General features: G+C 34.0%; 1 protein-coding gene across 5 annotated transcripts in view; it reads left to right on the top strand.

Moving 5' to 3' along the window:
• Window positions 1-19,684, top strand: part of CLOCK (clock circadian regulator) — a 111,451-nt gene extending 91,767 nt beyond the window's left edge. For 4 of the 5 annotated variants that reach the window (XM_031944013.1, XM_031944015.1, XM_031944014.1 and 1 more), the window contains 5 exons: window positions 2,531-2,689; window positions 4,226-4,435; window positions 4,968-5,173; window positions 6,948-7,218; window positions 12,104-19,684. In XM_031944013.1, the coding sequence (XP_031799873.1) occupies window positions 2,531-2,689; window positions 4,226-4,435; window positions 4,968-5,173; window positions 6,948-7,218; window positions 12,104-12,280 (1,023 nt within the window). In that variant the 3' untranslated portion in view covers window positions 12,281-19,684. The remainder of the gene's footprint in view (window positions 1-2,530; window positions 2,690-4,225; window positions 4,436-4,967; window positions 5,174-6,947; window positions 7,219-12,103) is intronic. The other variant, XM_031944016.1, reaches the window with a different exon arrangement.
• The last annotated feature ends 186 nt before the right edge of the window (window positions 19,685-19,870 follow it).

The following is a 19,870-nucleotide window of genomic DNA, read 5'->3' as shown; positions in this document are numbered from 1 at the left end:
CTTAAAATCAGAGGGTATTCTAGACTGAGTTCACTTAGAGCATTTTTCCTTAATGACTGTAGATGAACTCTTAAGTAAAAACCTACTTCTTGCCCCTGCTTATGGGCATTTAAAATAAAATCCTGCAAATAGACTTATATTTAGCTTCTGGTATATGCGAAGAGCACTAGTTCTGAAGTTAGAGATTCTGGGTTCACATCTCACCTCTCCCTCTCACTGCCTTTGTGATCAGCATCTGAAAAATGAAGAAGGCGCTCTAGATGGGCTCTGTGGTCCTTCTGAATTGATGTAACATGCTGGTAGCATGATGATCCCATGCTAACAGGGAGCCCCAAAACACCTTTCCATGGCTGTGTTCTCTTTTTCCCTTTGAATAGATGACATTAGTTCTTTGGCAGTCCTGTTCTATGCAATGCTAATTCCCAGTACGGACATGAATTATTTGACTTACCCATTAAGCTTCTAAGAGGATTTTATAGTTATTAAAATAACTACTACTACTACTACCCAAAAAACCCTTCCAAGACTAGAACCAAAGCATTATTAAGTACATCTAGTTCCTGAAGTGTTTTCTAGCTCTTTTTTTTTTTTTTTTTTTTTAAATATATCTCTTATAAAATATTCTCAGGGGCACCTAGTTGGTGCAGTGGATAGAGCACCAGCCCTGAAATTAGGAGGACCTGAGTTCAAATCTGGCCTCAGATACTTAACACTTCCTGGCTATATGACCCTGGGCAAGGCATTTAACTCCAATTGCCTCAGCCAAAAAAAAAAAAAAAGTTATTCTCTGATTTGGAAGTTTTGCCTGATAGGCAAAATGGTGTGATATATTTTTCCTTTAAAGTTTTTCATTGTTTTCCTATCTTCATTCAGATTATATAAACAAATATAAAATGTACATAGTTTCATTAGCATATGAGCTAAAATATCCAATAGATATATTGATTATAGTGTAAAATTTTGAATAATATAACGTTAGGATTGTACAACTATGTTACTCCATTGAGTCATTTAAAAAATTCAGTTATAATTTTTATTAGCACACGGTCTATAAAGCATTCATGCTAAGGGTCAACTTAGTTCTTACAGATTTCTTTTAAATATTTAGTCATATTTTTCCTAAGCAATTTGTGAATATTTAATATGTATTCATTAATTTAAAAAAAGTGTTAATGAAGACTTGTATATAAAAAGTCCTGTTATTTTCTGTAATAGGAATAAGGGTTGGCTCTGGGCCTATACTTAGTCATCTGCTGCTGAGGAAGTTCTGGGGAAAGGGCTGGTGTGTGCAGGAGAGCTTGAAAAGTCCCACATGGGATGACCCAGATTAGATTGTAATTGGCAAGTCTGTTTTTAAAAAATAGAAATATAACACAACATAGATAATGTTAATTTTTGGTTCACTAACGCCTACAGGGATAAGTTTCTTGGTTGAAGTTCTTGGTGCAGGGAACTCCAGCTGAGGAAACTCTATCCATTGTCACATATTGCTTCTCAGTTCTGCTTTGTGTAGAGACAAGAAATTACATGATTAGTCTAAAACCTTACTTGTAATTAATAATTAAAATGTGCCATTTTGGCTCTGATTTTTTTCTTTTACTTTTTTGGTGTTGCCATTTTCTCTTTTGTATTTAATTGAAATTATTTAAATTATGAAAGCATAGTTTAAAAATAAACTATTCTTTTATAAAATGTTTATCAATCAGATATCATGCATCCCCTTAGTTCTCTAAATTTTTCTTTAAAAAAAGGAAGAGAGTAATTTTTTACAACGGACATCTGGTCCCTTGCCTTTCTACTAAGGTTTTTTCACCTCTAATAATTATATATAATGTAACTCAGGCAGTTCTCACTTTTAGGCACAATGTTTTCCTTAGGACAAAATCTTAAAATGCACATATATAATGTATTTTGACTTTATGGATACTGTTGCCTTTCTTTGTTTGGCTTTCAACAAAAAAGCATTGAAGGTAAATGTGGGAAGAAATGAAGTGTTATTCTCTTTACTAAACTATCAGAGAAGCAAAACAGCAAAATTAGGAAAGGCAAGAAATGGGAACTGTTTCCATCCATAATATTATGTCAAAAGAAATAGCTCTCTGATTCTATTTTTGTTATGATTAGAAAGTTTTACAGTTCTTTATTTGGTTCTCCTTAACATTACCTGAGAGCAAAGTCTTAGTGGTATCAGTGACTCAGCATAATGTAGTAGTTTATCAAATTAAGTTTGGATTCTTCTGTTGCCATCATTCTAAATGGTGAACAGACTTCATTTGCACCAAGAAAAAAATGAAATAATTATGTAAAACATTTGTAGACCTTCACATATTATAGAAATATGAATTAGCATTAGTCTTATCTTTTAGCAACCAAATAGGAAATTTTTTTAATGCATGTTTTATATGAAATTATTCTTGCAGCTAAGATCTGGTTTTCATTGGTATATATAATAGGTAGGGAGGATTTACTTATTCTAGAGTCAAAGGGAAGGAATAGTTCTGAAATATCTTATTTCTTTATGGTACTTTAGCCCATGTTTCAGTTTTCAGCTCAGTTGGGAGCCATGCAGCACCTAAAAGATCAGCTGGAACAACGGACCCGAATGATTGAGGCAAATATTCACCGACAACAAGAAGAACTCAGAAAAATCCAAGAACAATTACAGATGGTCCATGGTCAAGGGCTACAAGTAAGTGACAATAAAGTTTAACTACCAGCATTTGTGAGTATGTATATATGTGTGTGCATATGAATATCTGTGTGTGTGTGTGTAAGAAAAAGGAATATTCTTGTCATAGACTTACCGACCATGAGGTAGAAGTAAAGTATTTCGTTTTATAAAGTGAACCCAATAATCATTCAACAAGCAGTTGTTGAGCACCTACTCTTTGGTAGACAATAGAGATATAAAGGCAAATAAACACACACACACACACACACACACATCCCTAAGAATAAACTTTTGTTGTTCTGTCAATTCTTCAACCATCCCATTTGGAGTTTTCTTGACATTTCCCATTTCCTTCCACAGCTCATTTTTCAGATGGTAAACTGAGGCAAACAGGATTGTGATCACCCAACTAGGAAGGGGTCAGCAAGATGAGTCTTCCTGGTTCCAGTCCAGCATTCTTATCACTGTGGCACTTAGCTGCCTAAAAATAAATACCAAATAAACAATGAGGTAGAACATTTACAATTGGGACCATCCTAAAAGGCCCATTGTTTTTAGCGTTCAGTATGTTAGCCCTTCCCAGCTTTGAGTCAATGTTTAAAACATTTTAACCATGCATAACCATAGTCAAATCCCTGGAACATTCCATCGGATAGAACTCCCTCTAGGTTAGATCTTCCTAATCTTTTTTTGTTTATCATGGATCCCTTAGACAGTCTGGTAAAGTCTGTGGATACCTTCTCAGAATGATTTTAAAGCCATAAAAGTAAAATACATGAGATTACAAAGAAAACCAAAGGTTAGTGAAAATAAAGATGTAAGTCCTTGAAGGACTCCTTGAAATCTGTCCATAGATTTTAGTTAAGATTTGATATGAGTCACTCCATTAATCATTATTCTTTGGATCAGTTCATTCTTGTACCTCTCAGTACTACTCTTTGTATCTCCTTCTTATAAATGTTGTTATTCCCATTTTACAGATGAGGCAGTTAAGGTTCAGAGAGGCTCAATAACATTCCCTTGTCCATGTGACTTATAGAAAGTTTCACAATTGGAATCTAGCCCCAGATCTCCTGAATTCAAATTCAGGGTTTTTTCTTCTATATTATGGCCCACCTACCTCTACTTGCCTTCAGTCTTCATCCATTTTTGATTATTTTGAAGTTTCATATAACTGGTTTAGAAAGTGAAATTTGAATGTATCCCTTAAGCCTATAATTAATTTAAAAGTAACATTGAAAGGTAATGATGATAATTTTCTTTCTTCTCTCAAGAGTTTTAATTTAAAGAAATCCAAATTCAAGAGTCAGGTTATAGGGAATTATTAGAAGTGAAATTCTTGAAATGTGATGTGAAATGTGATGGGGATATCTTTTTCATATTTGAAAAAATTAAAGTATTGTAAAATATACAGATAAAACTTTAAAAGTTGCTTTATGAAACAGAATTTGAGCATAAAAATTTGAATATTCAGAACCGTTCTCATCATTGAATTAGTTTGAATTATTGTTTTTAAAAAAAAAAGAAAAAACTTATTTTAAAATATTCTTAAAGATGTTTTTACAGCAGTCATCCCCTGGATTGAATTTTGGTTCTGTTCAACTGTCTTCTGGAAATTCATCAAATATGCAACAACTTACTCCTATAAACATGCAAAGTCAAGTTGTTCAGGCTAATCAGATTCAAAGTGGATTAAATACTGGACATATTGGTTCTTCTCAGCATATGATGCAACAACAGTCTTTACAAAGTCCAGCAACTCAGGTAAACTATAAAGTGCTTTCAAGCTAGGAAGATCATTGAGTGATTAAGCATATAAAATTTCTGAAATAAAATAAAAACTTGTTTTTTAAAAGTATATGGAAATAAGAAGTCCAGTGGATAATGTAGACCAGTGATTTTTAAATAACTGTGCAAAACTATTTTAGTGGTAAATTTTAATGTTTTAATGCTAGAATGTGTCTTGAAATTCATCTGATATATTCCATGCCCAATTCTATGATATGCAAAATAGCTTTGAACAAGTTCAAACAAGTATCTAATCTTTGTGTCCAAAATTTACATTTTACTCCCTATTTAAGGATAATTGGTAATTTTAAAAGGTAAATACTGTTTATTAGCCATTAGTCTTGATTGTATCATTTCTCAAAAGTACATTTGTAATCATCACTTCCCTCCACTCTTAAGTTTTAAGTAAGAACATTCCACTGGCCAAGTCAAAAAATAGTAATATCCTTGCACTACATTTCATTTAATTTCTTTTTTTAAACAGTTTGTAAAATGTTATCTTTCCTAGCAAACTCAACCAAACGTTCTCAGTGGACACAATCAACAAACCTCTCTTTCCAGTCAGACTCAAAGCACGCTGACTGCTCCACTGTACAACACTATGGTAATTTCTCAGCCAACAACGGGAAACATAGTCCAGATTCCATCTAGCATACCACAAAACAATAATCAGGGTGCTGCAGTAACTACTTTCACCCAGGACAGACAGATAAGGTAACTATTATGTATATTTAATTTTATATTTCCATTTATAGTCTCATAGTTTTATTTAATGAAAACTAAACAACTGTTGCGATAGTAAGTTATTTAGTTTCAAATTGGTAATGAATTTAGAGAAATAATAATTGTATTGCCAAATATTGGATCTAAAGTGAGGTGCATTGTTATTCTAGTTTTAACTCTATACCTTATACTTTCATCAGGTATGAGTAATTCTAACACTAAAAATTTATCCCCTCCCTGGTGCTTTGGAGTGTCCTGGAATTTTCATATAAAATGTGTTACAAGTGATAGTTATAACTACCACTATGATTCATTTACATTTTGGATTAAATGAGCTTTTAAGGACTGTCCTAAAGACTCAATTGATATTTATAACATTAATCTTGGGAGAATATAACATTGTTTCTTTTAGAAGATATATTTTGAATTGCAAATGATTACAAATAAACTAGACAGCCTCCAGTAGGCAGCAATAACAGATCAATAAAGATATTTCAAGGTTAAACTGAATTGAGAGAATTAGACTGTTTACCCTATGGAAGTCTTAATTTTACATACTTTATTGTGACTGGTTTCAATTTGTTTTGTGTAATCTTATTATTCTAAGAGATAAAAGATTCAAATTTCATTGTTTTCAAGTAAAATACATTTATGTTAAAAGTATGAATAGACAAATTGTAAAAAAGTAACTAACATTTTGGGCAGCTTAGATAGTACAGTTCATAGAGTACCAGGTCTGTAGTTAAGGTAACTCATTTTACGAAGTAATTCAAATCCGACCTCAGGTACTTAGAGCTGTGTCATTCTGGGCAAATCACTTAACTCTGTTTCCTCAGTTTCTATATATTGTTGTTGAAAAGTAACTTTATTTCAAAAAAGGAAATGGGAATTGTTTTTTCCAGATGGAAAAATCCATTTAAAAAAATAAAAAAGAAATTGCCATTACGATCAGAATTATGCTGAATAGACAAAACTACCAACCAGGGTTATGTTCTTCATTGATAAAATGTTTGGCATCACGGTGCGGTGATAGAGTGCAGGGAGTGGAGCTGAGTGTATAAATGCTGCTTACAACAGTCTCTCTGACAATTCATAGCACTTGTCTGGACCTCAGCTTGTTAATCATAAAATGAGGATAATAATGTCCACAATACCTGCCTCTTAGTAATAATTGTTATCATGAAGCAGTTAGGTTTCTAGAATTCTTACATTAAGCCTGCATAACTTCATAAACATAGAGATTATCTTTCATTTCCTTTACTCTGATAAATTCCAGCTTGCTCATGGTTGACAATGAGCTAGTCACTATAAAAATCTGACTAGATACCAGAAGGAAAGCTTATTTGTATTATCGAGGATTTATTTGTATATATTTTTGTTGTGAGAGAGTGTGGCAAATCAGAAAACCAGGGGTTCCAGTCCCTGTCTTGGATATGTGACCATAGAGAAATCACATGACATTCATGAGCCTCATTCAGTTCTCTAAGGTTTTTCTATTGTGTTAGAGACGAATTACTGTCTGGTCTGCACTGTGGAAAACATGGGTCCTTGACGTTTCTGTCATATGTTAATTTTAGACTGAAGCTTTAAAATTTGGATTTCTATGTTAAAAATAGAAACTAAGCTCATCCACGAGGAGTCTTACTTTTTCATTTTGCTAAAGTTTCAATGAATAGTCACTAAATATGTCTATTCAATAAATTGTTATTTATTTATAGCTTGTTTCTTATATGTTTGACCCTATGGCTTTTTCTTTCCTTTGCAGATTTTCTCAAGGTCAACAACTGGTGACCAAATTAGTTACTGCTCCTGTTGCCTGTGGGGCAGTTATGGTACCTAGTACTATGTTTATGGGTCAGGTGGTAACTGCCTATCCCACTTTTGCTGCACAACAACAGCAGCCACAAACGTTGTCAATCACACAGCAGCAGCAGCAGCAACAGCAGCAACAACCAAGCCAGCAGGAACAGCAGCTAACTACCATTCAGCAATCATCTCAGGCTCAGCTGACTCAGCCATCACAGCAGTTCTTACAGGTCATTCCTTCTATGTTAAATTTATCCAGTACATATTTAATTTTAGGTAACAGATTATTATGGATAAACAGGGTTAACTTTTTTAAAATAAGCTGTATCTCCAAAGATCTAACTTTTCTATTTTTCCCAAAAAATGTCTCTGTTCTAGTGTACCTTAAGTCTAGTAATAGTGACAAACTATTACTGTTTGTCATAGTGACCCTTTTTCCCCTATTAAATGCTAATTGCAAAATATTTAAATATAAGGTGACCCACATTTTAATACAATAACTTAAGGACAGTACTGAGACTTTTGGGACCTCCTATATATCTTTAGTCAAAGTTAAATAGATTAAACTAAGTAGATTGTGTGTGTGTGTGTGTGTGTGTGTGTGTGTGTGTTTGTGTGTACAAGACACAGAATCTTGGGGTCTTTCACGTTATTTGATGACCGTTAACCACATAAGCATAATTTTCTTGTGTTTATAATTTTTTTTTTGCTATTTTTCATATGTACAGATAATGTTACTGACCTAGTTAAAGAATCCTTTGATTTTTTTTTTCTAGTAATCGTGATAGTTTTGTGTGGTTTGTATATTCTAACTCTAATTTTCCTTTCAAATAAGGATTCCCTAATTGGTAAGATGGCTGGCCAGAGTCTGTGGTCCTGGAATAAACAGAGGCAATTAGCTTATTCACAAATAAAAATCACAGCATTGCCCATTAGCATGGTACTTTCAACTAAGACCAGCAATGTGTCTTGTCCATTTGATGTTACAATTGTTGATTCATTCAGTCACATCCAAGTCTTCATGCCAGGCCTTTCTATTCCTCACCATTTTCCAGAGTCTATCTAAGCTCATGTTCATTGCTTTTGTGACAATATCTAGCCATCTCATCCTCTGTTGCCCCCTTTCCTTTTGCCTTCAATCTTTCTGAATAACAGGGTCTTTTCTAATACATGGATAAAGTATTTAAGTTTCAGCTTCAGTTTTTGACCATTCAGTGAAGAATCTTAAGTTAATTTCTTTAAGTATTGTCTGATTTGATTTCCTTATAGTTTAAAGGACTCTCAAAAATCTTCTTCCTCAGGATCACAATTCAGAAGCATTACTTCTACAATACTCAGTTTTCCTTCTAATCCAACTCTCACAGCTATACATTGCTACTGGAAAAACCATAGTTGTATGTAACTTTGTCAGCAAGATGATGTCTCAGCTTTTTATTATGTTGTCTGTCTATTAGTGTGCTGTTCATATTTGCCATAACTTTCTTTCCACAAAGTAAGCATCTTTTAATTTCATAGCTGAAGTTAATTATCTGCAGTGATCTTTGAGTCCAAGAATATAAAATCTGACATTTATTCCATTTCTTCTCCCTCTGTTTTCCAATAACTCTTGGACCAGTTGAGCTAATCTTAACTTCTTTAATGTTAAACTTCAAGCCAGCTTTTCTACTCTCCTCATTCACCCATATCTTAATTCCTCTTTATTTTCTGCCATCAGAATGATATCATCTGCATATATGAGGTTGTTGATATTTCTCCTGGCAACTTTAATTCCTTTTGATTAAACTTTTAATTTGTCCAGCCTGGCATTTTGCATTATGCATTCTTCATGTAAGTAAATAAATAAGATGACAATATACAGCCTTGTCATACTCCTTTCCCAATCTTAAACCAGTCAGTTGTTCCATTTTCAGCTTTAATCGTTGTTTCTTGACTCACATATCAGATCCTCAGGAGACAAGATAATCTGATTCTTTCATCTCTGAGGATTTCCCACATTTTGTTCTGATCCATTCATTCAAAAGTGTTTGTGTAATCAATGCAGTAGAAGTAGATTTTTTTCTGGAATTCCCTTGCTTTCTTCATAATCCAGCAAATCTTGGCAATTTGGTCTGTAGTTCCTCTGCCTCTTTGGAAACCAGCCTGCTTTTCTGGTAATTCTTGGTTCACATATTACTGAAGCTATCTTGTAGAATTTTAAGCATAACTTTGCTGGCATATGAAATAAATACAAATGTTTAGTAATTTCAACATTCTTTAGCATTGCTTTTCTTTAGGATTGGCTTATAAATTGATCTTTTTTTAATTTAGTGGCCACTGTTGAGTTTTTCAAATCTGCTGGCATATTGAGTGTAGCATTTTAACAGTAAGATTTTAAAATAGTTTAGCTATCACCTCCACTAATCTTATTGATTTTTTTTTTTTTTTTTTTTTTTTTTTTTTTTTTTTTTTTTTGCTGAGGCAATTGGGGTTAAGTGACTTGCCCCAGGTCACATAACTAGGAAGTGTTAAGTGTCTGAGATATTTGAACTCAGGTCCTCCTGACTTTAGGGCTAGTGCTCTATCCACTGAGCCACCTAGCTGCCCCCACTAATCTCATTGTTAGCAATGCTTTCTAATGTCTGTCTCAAATTCAGTAACCACACCATCATGGTTATCAGCGATGTTGATTTTTCTCTTATACTTCTGGATATTCTTGTCACATCTTCTTAATCTCTTCTACTTCTTGGCTATTAAATAAAATTAAAAAAAAAAATCTCTTCTACTTCTGTTAAGTCCCTACCATGCTCATTTTTACATGAAACATTCTCCTGATATCTCTAATTTTCTTGAAGAGATCTTTTGTCTCTCCATTTTTACTTTTCCCATGTCTTTTATTTTTTTGCATTGTTTATTTAAAAAAAACTTTTTATTCTCTGGAATTCTGTATTCAGTTGAGTATATCTTTCCCTTTCTTATTTACCTTTTTACTTTCCTTCTTTCTTAGGCTACTTGTAAAGCCTCATTGGATAACCATTTTGCTCTCTTGATCTTTTTGTCAGGAATTCTTTTTTTGTTGTTGCTGCTTCCTGTACAATGTTTTAAACCTCCGTCTATAGTTCTTCAGGCACACTACCAGATCTACTTCCTTAAATCTATTTGTTACTTCATTTTCATAAGGAATATTATTTGTTACATCTCGATGATCTGAAGATTTTCCATAATTCCTGCAAGTCTGAATTTTGCAATAAAAAGCTCATGATCCCAGTCACAGATGCCCTAGGTCTTTTTTTTTTTTTTAATGGTATAGAGTTTTTTTCATTTTCGGCTGCAAAGTATATAATCATCATATAATTAAAGTTTGTAGTTGGGCTGATTTCTTTGTTGACCATCTGGTGATGTCCATGGGTAGAATCACTTTTAGAGTTGTTGAAAAAGATTGTTTGCTAAGACCAGCAAGTGATCTTGACAGAACTCTGTTAGCCTCTGCCCTGTTTCATTTTATGCTCCAAAGCCATCCGTGCCCATTATTGCTGTTCTTTTGATTTTCTTCATTAACATTCTAACCCCCTGGGATGAATGTAACTTCATTTGGGGTGTTATTTCTAGATAACTTTGTAGGCGTTCACAGAACTGAGCAACTTCGGCCTTGATAACTTCAGTGGTTGGAGAAGATGACTGATGTTAGATGGTTTGTTTTGGATTTCAAAGAGAGATTGTCATCTTTGAGATTAAGCCACAGTTATGCTTTTCTCATCATTTTTGGTTCTGAGGACACAGTGTCTTCTGTGGGATTCTTTTTCACAGGGGTGAACAAGATCACCTGATCAGATTCTCCCATCTCACCTGAGATCTTGATGCTAATTCTTCCCATTTCCTATGTGATGGTCACATCTAGCTTACCTTGGTTCATAGACCTTGCATTTCAGACCCTTGTGCGATATTGACCTTCTTAGCATTGGACTTTTCCTTTCATCGCCAGACATGTCCGCAGCTAAGCTTTCTTTGGGCTTTGGCCCAGAAGCTTCATTTGTATTGGAGCTATTTTTCCTCTGCTTGTGTTGTGTGCCTTCTGACTTCAAGAGCTCAAGTGTCTGATCTTTTATCATTTTAATGCCATTCATGAGGTTTTCTTGGTAAAGATACTGGAATGATTTGCTATTTCCTTCTCCTGTGAATCATTTTTTTGACAGAATTTTCCACTATGATGTGTTTCTCTTAGAACACTCTATATAGCATAGATCATTATACATGTCTCTCTGGTACAAGGAAGTGATCCAGACCAGAGAACATCATGTCCAGAGCATAATTATATAATAATACCTAAACTTTATTTTATTTTTAAGACATGGTTATTTCACTTAAGACATGTTCATGTTCAGTGTGCTCGTTTCTCATAAAATAAAAGTTTACGGATAAACTCAGGGAAAGTGGGTTTTTATATTTTTAGCCTGATACCAGGATTATCAGGAAATTTCTTCACCATTCTAAGTGTCAGATTGTTGAATTGAATCTCACAATATAGTTGAGGAAGGTACAGGCCTTTTATTTTTCTCAATCACATGCATGCTTAAAAAATGAGTAAAGATGATATAGGTATTAATAATTTGATCAAGTATAATAATTCCAAAAAAAAGAGGACTGTGGAGATAACAACTTAGGGTTTGCCTTAAGGCTACTACTTTCTCCTCTCTGAGCCTGTTTTATAATCCATATAATGATGGGGTTATGCTAGATTTCTTTAAGGTCTTTTTCAGCTTTAGATTTTGTGGTCCTTGTGAAAAAGCGAACTTGAGCCAGATGTGGTGGTTAGAAAACTACGCCAATGCTGTCTCTTTCTCAGTGCTTCCTTCCTGCCAGCCAGCTGTGGCCATGCTGCCCAGAATCCCTGTGGCTGGAGAATGGCTTGACCATGGGAATTAGGAACTGAAGTCAAGCTAAAGCCGATCAGTGCCCACACTCAGTTCCCTATCATTGTGGGAGCAAGGGGCCTCTGGGCCCTTTAGGAGAGGAGGAGCAGTCTGGGGGTACCTGCTGCACCTCCTGTGTGGCTAAGAGGGAGAGCCTGACGCATGAGGACAGATCTGTTACCTGGCTAAGGGAGTGGAGGCTAAAAACTTTCCTGTCATTTGTTTTTAGACTTCCAGGCTGCTTCATGGAAATCCTTCAACTCAACTTATCCTCTCTGCTGCTTTTCCACTACAACAGGGCACTTTGACTCAGGCCCATCACCAGCAGCATCAGTCTCAGCAACAGCAGCTTGCCCGCCATAGAACTGAGGGTTTGACTGATCCTTCCAAAGTTCAACCACAGTAGCACATCTGCCCCTTTTCTGACACTGAGGGGGAGAGAAGAGTGGCTGTTTCATAAAGAGTTGCACTGATGACCCGATGATGGTAGGAAAAATTTAGACTATCTAAGATGCAGTATTGGAAATCTTTCAGGAGTGCTCTGTGGAAGTCCACACTAAGTACTAGCCAGCAGGAAGGTAATCCTAGGGATGTCGCCAATTCTGACAGTGTTGTAGTTGTCCGGACTTTTTTTTTTTTTTTTTTTAAACTAAATAAGAGCATCATGCCAAATGTTAATTTGCCCTATGGAGCCTAATCTAAAGTGAACCCAGAAGGGCACCAACAATTTTCATTTCTAGTAGTACTGTGCATTTATCCAATGTTACAGTGGACATGCTGTTGCCACACCTTAGGTTTGAATTTTGCTAAAAAAAAAAAAAAGAAAAAGAAAAAAGAAAAAAAGAAAGAAAGAAATCCCATGAAGACAGTCCAGAAGACTTTGTCTTTTGTCAGGTGATTATGGGACAGTAAATATTTTCAGGATGTTGTGTGGAATCAAATTTTCTGTTGTATAGATGCTGTAAAATATTGTGTATATGTCTGGATAAAAAGAGAGCGCGCAAAATAATTTTATATGCTGCATGGAAGCATATTCTCTTCTTTGTAGGTTTGAATACATTTCCTTAAATTCTTGCACCACATTCAGACTAATACATCCCTTTTTTGTTCCCTTTTGTTTACAACACGATACATCGTTCTTTTCACTCTTTTCTGGGGCACAAGTCTATTTGTATTTTATCTGTGATGTCACAGTTTGTTAATGAGGTATGATGTGCTGCTGGGAGTGGATTTTTTTCAGGTTAAATTATTTGATGCAATTGTTGGAACTGATGGTCGTGCAACAGGGTTTTCAGGATGTTCAGAAATATCCCTCGTCTCATAATTATTCAATTATGTTTGAAAATAGGATTTGCACTGTTTTATGTATGTAGATGGTTGGGAATTTTACTCCCTGGAGTGATCACATCTTTTGATATAGTTCATAGTTGGAAATATTTATGTAAAAGTTTTAAAAATAATTTCAAGAATATTTCAACTATAAGAGTAATTTGCACAAAATGTATTTACATTTTAGGCACTTTTTAACTTTCTCTGTGGTGGGAACTGTAACTTGTTAAAATATGTTGGAAATCTTTTTATTGTCTTTTACAATTTCAATGTTTCTTTTAGTCAGAAATGATTCAGGGTTGTTTGAAAAAAAAAAAAAAAGCCCCTAGTGCCTTGATTTTGATTCAGGTGATAATGCTGACCATTGTTTGAACTATGTTGTCTCGATTCTGTAGCAATATTACAGTTTTGAAGTCTTAGTACAGTTTTAACAAAATTAGAGTGTTAACTAATAGTTATTTTTCTCCCAGGGAAGACTACTTTATTTCAACTGGAGATCATGTATAATTTGAAAAAAAAAAAAAAAAAAAAGTGACACCTCTTGTTTTTTTCACAGTCACTAATATCCAGAATTTCAGAGCTATCTTAAATGTAGGCTTTGCTGTTTTAAAGCCAAAATATTTAAGAACCGAATTGCAAATTGACTTGGTAGTCATATAGTTTAATAGAAAAAATTAGGAAGCAGGAATGGATTAGTTGGATACTCAAAAATTAGAATAATGTGTTCACCATGGTTTCTAATATGAACTAAAACTTAAGAAGATAAATTCATGTTACAAAGATAAAAAATCCCAACAAAAAAGATATACTTTTAAAAAAATGTTCTAAAAAATATTTTTATGGTACTCGTAATTAAGTCCACATCTATGGAGAAAAAAAAATTAATGCAGAGGAAGTCTTATTAGGGTATTTTAAATTGCTACCTCCCTCTTCCCCAAGAATGTTTATCATAGCAGTTATTGGTAGTTTTTTCCCCCATGATAATAACTGAACATAGAATGCTAGATAACTAAATTGAACCCTAAGGTTTTTTAAGATCCACCATGACTAAAACATTGTTATTCTTAAGGGTTATACTTTTAGCTTTTCATTGATTTGCATCCAACCAGCAACTAGTACATTAAAATGGAGGAAGAAAGTAGAAATAAAAAATAAAGAACCAAAGAAAGGTAGGACCTGCCTCTGTAAGAAGGAGCAGGACCAGATACCAAAATTTAACATATCAAGAATCCCTTTTCAAGCTATGTAATCTTTCAGAAAAGATTTGTCATTCTTATGAATGAAAACTAGTTTTTACCCTGGTGTTCGCATCTGATTATAATCATACATAAGCAAAACTGGTGGTTTAGAATGTTCAGAATGAGATATTATTTTCCCCTCACCTAAGATTGCCTTGTTAAAATTGTTACACCATTCCACATACATGTATCTGAACTCGAGTTTTATCTGTTAGAGGTCTGTGCTGATAAAAATGAGATAAATATGTAGATCTTTTTAAGGCATACTTGGAAACTCTAAGCAAATACCTATCATCAAAGGAAAAACAGTGTGGCCTCTCAGTCCTGTAGCCTCAGGTTGATAGAACCCAAGTGAAGCAGGAGATTCCACTCTTGGCCAAGGAGTTAATAAATCAGCAAATAGGTATTCCCTGTTACCTTGCCTTAAATAGTTCCTACCCAATACATATTTTGAATAGAAAATCAAGAGAAATCAATTCAGTGCCTAATTCTCACTCCCCTCCTCCAAATTCTCATTTTGAAACAGCAGCCACTGAAATGAAATAGTCTTCATCCAGCCACCACTTACTCTCCATCCCCTTATTTATGTCTCTCACTCTCTTCCTGCTATCTCCCTTGAACTAGGTAGACAAGTTTCTAAAATGTTTCCAACTTCGTTGGAGGATGAAGGTGTCAGGTGAAGCTATTCTAGCAATTGCTTAATTCTTAAATTCAATCTGTTCCTTACAAGGAAAGACCATATAAATGCAACCTTTCAGAATCTAGAAAATCCTTTTCTCCACTAAATCCTCCCTCTCAAACATATCTAAAAGAATCTTTTGGCACTAAGCAGCACTTTTAAGAATAAGAGAGAACTGAGGAAAAAAAAAATTTGTGCTTTAGCACGTGGGCAGAGAATTTCAGAAAGTAATCAATAACTACTGCAGAGAGTGCTAGTCTGTTGGAACCCAGATGCTTATTCTCCTGTTTTAGAGCCAAAATGTCTGAAAGAGGAAATGAGATTATGTAATCATAAGCATAATGATTCAGGATTGATTCTCTGTACCATCTCATCTGATGAAAATAATCCTTTGACATTTATAAACTTGATATGTACAGGAATATATTTGGTAATAATAGGAAACTAAGGCAATCTACTGGTTTTAAATATAGCAACTTGGAGTAGAATGTATTGAAAATGGATCTCTTGTATGATATTATAGGCCTTGCCTTAAAAAGAATGTTGTCCTATGAGCTATTGAATTAGCCTACAGTAAGAGCTCTGTGATTCAGAAGTCTTGAAGAAAAAGCCTTAGAGAAGAGCACTTAAAATGGAATTGTTTCCCTTGCTAATAATTTATGGAGAAAGATTCCATGTAACTGGAAAATTGTTCAAAGTATTCAGAACACTTCTGCCATATCTAGACAAACTTTGAAAGAATAGAAAGCATATGGCTTTCTACCTGACACCCATTTTCTACCTACTTTTTTTTTTGTCCGACATTTTCATTAGTGACTTTGAATGTATGGGTAAGCATGTTTTGCTTGTGTCAAACTCATTCAAGTATATATAGCCTCTCCAATGTCTATGACCCTGCTTAAAGGTCCCATGGGAGTAATAATGTTGGAAGGTACAAACACTGGATATTAACATTGCTGAAGTGAGTCTGACAAAGAAGCTAGAGCACTAGAATAAGAATTGTGGAAAGGAAATTGCACAAAGGCACTTAGCCATTTTGAGGAAGATTTAGATGAAGATGTGCATTTTTTTTTTTTTTTTTTTTTGGTTTGTTTGAATTGGGTAAGAACTTTCTGAACTGAGCTCCTAAAGTCATTGCAAAAGAAAAGAAATATAAATATTTTTATAGTATATTTAATATATATATTTGTATATAACTGTAAAAGTATAGTAGGAGCCCTTCACATGCCTTCCATTTTAATCTAGTTTACTTTTGCCATAGCGCTTAGTGTTTTCCCATCTGTATAGGTAATGTGCCTACTGTCAGCTTACCAAAAGATAGTATTGCTGCTTTCTGGGACAGGTGAGAACCAATTTCTCATGCCTGGGGATCCTTTTACATAGGGAATAATGACAAACCTTTAAAAAATTCAAATCTAGTACTGTCTAAAAACATCATCTGGATATGTCGAGCACTTTATTACAATTACTCATTTTAACAAACAGTTAATCATTATAGATGTTATTCCCAAAGGGCCCCCAAATCACCATTTGAATAATAAAGTTGAAGCATTTCTGGTCTAAGCATTTAGACCCAGTGAATCTTTGGTTTATGGGAGTGATTTCACAGTGTCAAAACCACTTGGCTCTCTGTTGTTTTTTTAATATTGAAGGAATTGTTTGTAGGTGAATAGTTCCATTTAGAGATTTTCTTAAACCTGTCTTGCCTTTTGTATGGCTACCAAAAAAAGAAAAAAAGAAAAAAAAAAGACCAATGAGCCTGTTTGTAGTTTTCAAAGGTCTAGAAAAATCTGCTTCTGAGTAGGAGTATAGATCTAATGTTCAATGAATTGGTAGTAGCAAATATTAGAATATAACAGTTTTAAGAAGCAAACCAAATTGTTCTGAATGTTTAAATGTTGTGTCCTACAGTGTTGGCAGGCCATTTTTAATGTCTTTAAAATTGTTCTTGAAACAGTTCTGAACTAGAAAACCTGGGGAAATGGCTGCTTTAGACAAGATTGAGAAAAATCTGTTATTGAATCTTATGTTAATTGTCTCCTTTGGAAAAAGTGGAGATGATTGAAATGTATTGAGATGGTTATTAATGCAGGATGTTAGAAACTGAATGTTGACAAATTCAGAAGAAATGATCAAACTTGGACATTAAAAAAAAATTTAAACTGCTGTCCACAAGAATTTTGCAATTTTCTTCATGTCCTAACTTAACACTACATTCCTTATTTTTCTTAAATAAAGCAGTAATTTAAAGGTTTTGTGATGTTTTCAGTGCTTTATGCTTTGTTAGTTGCCTGGGTTTCCCCAGTCTGATGCTCTTTATTGAACTAAAATATTTGTAAAGAAAATTATGTAAGAAACCCTTACCCACCAGCAAACACTGAGAGGTGCTGCACTGAGACAATCAAAATAGTATTTATAATTTAGAAAATGGTTTTAAAGGAATAATTGCTTTGAAAGCTTTAATGTGATTTATTAAAAGACTAAAACTATTTTCAAATGTATCTGAGTGTTAAATTTCTTACTAAAGTGATTTCTGTATTCTTTTTGCCTTTGGATTGGCATAAACAAACCCTTTTATTTTAGGCCCCTGCTACTTATCACTTTCATAGTCATCTTTAGCTATCTAAGCTTATGTAGTTCATCAGTGAAGGAACTATAATCCTGCTTCTAAAATACAGCAAAAATATCTTGTTGCCCTACTGCTCTAAACTGTTTTTTTTTTTTTTTTTAATCTGAATAATGGTAATTTCTTCAAAAAAACTTTTATTTCACTTGTTGCCTTTTCTATTCTGTAGGATTTACTTGTTGTTCAGGTTTTTTGTAAAAGTATAAAAGGCACTTTATTTGTAATTCTTTCCCTAGTGCAGCCAAAGGATGCACAGAACCTATGGCACATTTTGCCCCCCTGGTGTGTCTACTTCTCAAATTCTTGAGAAAATGACCAGTATCTTTTAATGGTTTATGTTACTTACCCCACTACTTTATTCCAGGAGGCACAGAAGTGGTGCAATGTCTTCTGCATAATAAAATCATTAAGTCTTGTCTTTCTGTGTTAATGTTGGGTTGATCCCCACCCGATCTCGTTATTGTTCGTCTCCATTCATAGCATAGTCTGATGACGTGTTATTTGGACAGTTAAAGCAGGTAGGGAAGTTTTGATTTGGTAACACATTGTTTCAGGTGGATGTTGAATCTATAGATTAGTCATACCAGAAGAGCCTCCCAAGTTTTGGATGTCCAAAGAAGGCACACTGACTTTTGGTAATGTAAAAAATTGTCTTTGCCTTGAAATGGGTTAAAGTCGAATATATGATAAACATGCTTTTAAATTTTCTAGGCAAACAAACTGTGACATCACTTGAAGGGTGACATTGTTTGAAATGTTCTTTGTGCTTTAGTTAAGACTCCTGGTGCAGGTTCATTGCTGGCAATGTTTGCACCAAAATATCTGGCACTAAAGAGTTATCACCAGGGAAGCTCTGTAAATGTTTTATCTTGAAATTCTTGTCCCCATGGTGTTACTGTGTTAAGTAACTAGACAATCATTTTTTGAACAAAATGTTCAAAACAATCTATTCCCCACCCCCACCCCCCCAGATGTCAACCAAAACAGGTATAATTTTTTTAGACCACTGCTAGAACTATTTTCAAATGCATTTTACTGTGGTATACATTTGAAAAGAGCCTCAGCAACAAGGAAATTCCATGTTCACTTCATATAAAAATTAAAACCCAAAGACAAATTAAATTGATGATGTTCTGGATACAAATTTTAAAACAAACGATTTATCTTTGTAAATTTCTAATTGTTAACATCTGGTAGTAGTAATAAGAATAAGCGTTTTTTGGAGTAATGTGTTCTTAAGTGTCTCTCTGTCCTATTATTCCTGTTCCTGTTGATTCTTGATCTGAATTAGATGAAAATATGCCTCAATTTTATAGGGGCTAATCACTCAGATTAAAGAGACAAAATGTTAACTCTCAAAAGGAACTGCTGAATGAATCTTTGGTATAAAACATTTAGCTAAGTAACGATAATCACTCTTTTTTTCTGGTTTGCTACAATATGTTCTGCCAGAATCCTACACTGCACCAAGTATGAGGGCTACTAAATTAAGGGGATAGAGTACACAAGGCACACGCCATTATAATTTTAATTTTGTTCCATAAAAATTTTGCCAAGTTAATGTTGCCTTTTGGGCTTTAGTATTTATTACAGCTGATTTATGCTCGTTTTCTGGCAATACTCCAATATGTACCATTTGAAAAGGCAAGTCAGTAGCTTACTACCTTTCACTATATGGCCAAAAAAGCCCTATAGTCTACATTATTGTTTTGCCAAGTTATCTTTAGGAATTTGTGTAAAGCTTTAAAAACAAACAAACCAACCTGTACTACTACTAACAATGCATTTTTCCTTAGAATACTGTACTCAGAACTTTAGCAAAAGAGCCAAACAATAGCATGTTTTTTTCTTGATGTAAAACAAAACGACAAAAAAAACTAACAACCTTTTGTTTTCTTTTATTCAATTTTGAAAATAAAAACAATACCTCAATACTAATGGGTTTTTTTTATGTCAGTTATATTTGCTATAAATTACTATGTTTATCTGGCACAAAACTAGACAAATATTTTCAGAATTATTGACAATGACTTCTCCCCTTATTTATGTTCGTCTCACAAACTAATTGAACTACATGTGTGCTTTATTGCTTCTCCTCCTGAAACACAGACTATTGATTTAATG

The sequence above is a fragment of the Sarcophilus harrisii genome, chromosome 6 (genome assembly GCF_902635505.1).
Source record: "Sarcophilus harrisii chromosome 6, mSarHar1.11, whole genome shotgun sequence".
In the NCBI taxonomy this organism is placed as follows: domain Eukaryota; kingdom Metazoa; phylum Chordata; class Mammalia; order Dasyuromorphia; family Dasyuridae; genus Sarcophilus; species Sarcophilus harrisii.
This window is presented reverse-complemented; position numbering and strand designations above follow the sequence as displayed.